General features: G+C 39.0%; 1 protein-coding gene across 1 annotated transcript in view; it reads left to right on the top strand.

Annotated features, from left to right (window-relative positions):
- The window catches only part of LOC105622078 (collagen alpha chain CG42342), a 55862-nt gene that overhangs the window by 51541 nt on the left and 806 nt on the right, over window positions 1–3515 (top strand). The window contains exons 21-23 of the mRNA XM_012203512.1: window positions 910–933; window positions 1301–1435; window positions 2458–2725. Coding sequence (XP_012058902.1) covers window positions 910–933; window positions 1301–1435; window positions 2458–2580 — 282 coding nt within the window. The 3' untranslated portion in view covers window positions 2581–2725. The remainder of the gene's footprint in view (window positions 1–909; window positions 934–1300; window positions 1436–2457; window positions 2726–3515) is intronic.

Genomic DNA, 3515 nt, shown 5'->3' with positions numbered 1-3515 from the left:
TCTTTCTTTCTTACTTACTTCCTTCCTTCCTCCTCCTCTCTCTCTCTCTCTCTCTCTCTCTCTCTCTCTCTTTCTTTCTCTTTCTCTCTCTCACACACAAGGATGCGAAAACGATCGTGCGTGATTAGATCGCCTATACGCTTTACGAAGATTGTTTATCGAGCGATAATCGACGAACCAGAGCGCTATATTCGGATGCAGCTCACTTCATAATGGACGTACAATCATACGCTATCTCGACGAGTCAGCGAATAGTCTCGTACACAGGAGGATCCCTGCATTAGTCGATTAGTTTACCTTTACCTTTACCAAAGCCACCGAGTTCGAGATGCCGGACCAGTGAAGACGAAATTAATTATCGTCGTTGGCACTCTAGATTTCGCTTGATTTAACTCAATTTCGAGTACTATCGGAATATTTTGAATTGAAAGGAAGAGATCGATCGTGCGTGTTTTACACGAGTTTCGTGGCTGTTAAGTAAACGAATTGTCACGCACTCACGTCGCCGCGCGATACGTCCTTTCGCATCCTCGTACCTATCTTTTATTCACAACTATTGCTGCAATCACGTCGGTGGGACTTCACCGTGCCGTCGCCGACGTCGTCGTCATCGTCGTCGTTCACGACGAGGAGACTGCGGGATCTCCACGGAGCCACAAGATCACGAAAAGTAGGAAGCGGAGGAAGCTCTAGTTGTAGGAACACGAGGAGAATCTCCTCAACACATGCCCACTATTCCCACCAAGTTCCACATGAGACTAACACACTTTGCGCGTACATAGATATTTGTAAATATTATACATAAATATATATATATACATATATGCTGCTACCACCGTTCCGTGAAAGCGCATAATGACGAGGCGCGAATTATGTTAGAAGAAGAGACATTAACATTAAACGCTCGAGGAACGAAGCGCCAACGGGAGCACTGTCGCCGTCGCCTTCTTCCTTTTTTTTTTTTTTCTTTTAGGAAATCATGTCTCAGCTTTGATGATAGAAAAGATCGTGTCTCGGCGATCCGATAATTACAGTGAATTAAGTCAAAAGGCTATGATCGACCGAGAAATGAAAGAGACCTTTCGCAGTAATTATCAATTAAAATCCGTTATAATTAAACTGCGACCTTCGACAGGCTCACCTTCGCTCTTTGTACTCATCGGGGTATTGTGCACCGGATCGATCAAGTACTATAATGCATAATCCAACAATATTATGCCTGGCCTTATTTGCACGTCGCGTACTTGCATCGGGTGTTTCGCGCTGTCAGAAAGATGATGCATTTCGCGTGTGCGCGCAGGGGCCACCGGGTAAACGCGGCAGAAAAGGCGACAAGGGCAACAAGGGAGATCAAGGTGTTCCAGGATTGGATGCTCCGTGTCCGCTGGGACCGGACGGACTCCCCTTACCGGGCTGTGGCTGGAGACCACCGCAGGTAATCGATAGCTTTATTTTGTTTCGGAGTTTGTTTGGGCAGAAGGGATTGTGGGAATAAAAATTGCGCCGTATATAATCTCAATTCGTAACGAGAGAAATTAACAAAAAGTGCATTAAGACAAATATATATAGATATTACGAAATCCTTTGGAATTTCAAATCGTGGTTTATCAATCATAATTATATAGATATTATGTAGTTTTTCATGAAATTATATAAGAGTCGCTTTCGCAAAATGAGAGAAACGCGCAGATGTTCCATTGGACGTTAATTTCGCAGTGCAATAGAGATAAAATGATAATGCTCCATGAGTCTCCCGTGGATTTCGAAATAACCCTCCGTGGTCTAACCAGGGCTTTGAAGACCCAGGCGAATTTTCTATTTTGAATTATTCTGCTTCAAATTCGGGCATGTACAAAAATAAACCGTTGCGGGCCGTATCGTTGTAAAATCGTATTTTCGAATGTTGAAAGAGTGCACCAGAATTTTTTCAGATTTTTTTATAACTCAAAAATCCTTTGGAAAATATAATCAGACAGCAGTGACTCGGTTGAACTAGTGCAAAAAAACGTTGGATCACGGAGGGCTAACACTAGAATCGCCGATTCCATTAATTTTTTTTATATTAAATATATATACAGTAATAAATATACATACAATATTTTGTATTAAATACAGTAAAATATTAAAACATGAATATAATATAAATAATAAAAATGAAGATAAATCTTCTTTAACCGAAAACAAGGATATAAAACTATCAAATTAGCTACCTTCGTATTACTACCTTCGTATAGTTTTAACAGGATACCGTTGGCGATATCTAATGTTAATCAATTGATAAAGCGAATAATGTTTGACAAAAGCGGATTGTCCGAGCAAAAACAGATCGCGTTCTTTGGTAATTATTACGGGGGTATTATAACAACAGCGCTAATAGTCTACTAATACCAAACGGGATAAAAGGGATAGAGAGAAGTAGTGCCGGGGTACGCTTGGATTCTGGTGTGTGCTTAGCAGGACATCACGAGCACATCCGTACCGGCGATCGAAGGTCCTGAGCCCGCAGAAACGGATTACGAGGAGCCGGAGGACGAGTACGACGACTATACGGACCCGAACGGGAACCTAGCTGAGCAATAATGCTCGTTTTTGTGCGCTGCCCTAATAACTACCGACAACTACCACCAATACCGACATCATCATCATCACTACCACCACAACCACCACCATCACTGCCACCCTCATCACTCGTCTCACCCCGTTCTCCCAAACTAACGTGATCCTGGTAATTGCGAATCCCATAATAATACTAACGCAATGCGATGTTCATCGACAGCTTGGTTTCGCAATAAGATCCTATTGTACTTGCTGCTTCCTAATGCGATATCTATTGGTTGCAATAGATATCAAAGACAAACTGCTTTATGTGTGGTCGAAGTCTAGCGGAATCCGTCATGCGAGTAGAATTGTCAGAATCTTTTGTAGATCTAGCCCTTTTATATATAAACTGCTTGCACATTTTCTTCAATCCATTAATGTGTTCATGAGCACTTACGTTCTTATTGAGAATTAAACGAATCTTTAATTTTTATTAATTATTAGAAACACATAAATAATTACACGCAAATTTTTCTTTCCTATTTCTTTCCAACTCATTAATACAAAGAGAAAAATTTAAGAAGACTTTTATTAGATATAAAAAAAGATTAAATGCGAATATTAATCCTAAATATGTACACAATGACAATTTTCTGATCCTTTATTATAAACATTCATTTGTAGGTTCCGGGATTATTTTCACCACTTTTGCAAGCATACAAAAATCATATGTACAGGGTGAATCAGAGTCATTGAACTTTTATGAGAAAATTATCGATTTCGTACCTCATTGAATAATGTGTGCAGTCAATTATTTTCTCATAGGGTAAAAAGCTGGTTCAATGACTCTGATTCACCTTGTATATATATATATATATATATATATATATATATATATATATATATATAATTATATATATATATTTNTTATTAATTAATATATATATATATATATATATATATATAATTAGTAAAAA

Source organism: Atta cephalotes (assembly GCF_000143395.1).
Source record: "Atta cephalotes unplaced genomic scaffold scaffold00039, whole genome shotgun sequence".
NCBI lineage: Eukaryota > Metazoa > Arthropoda > Insecta > Hymenoptera > Formicidae > Atta > Atta cephalotes.
This window is presented reverse-complemented; position numbering and strand designations above follow the sequence as displayed.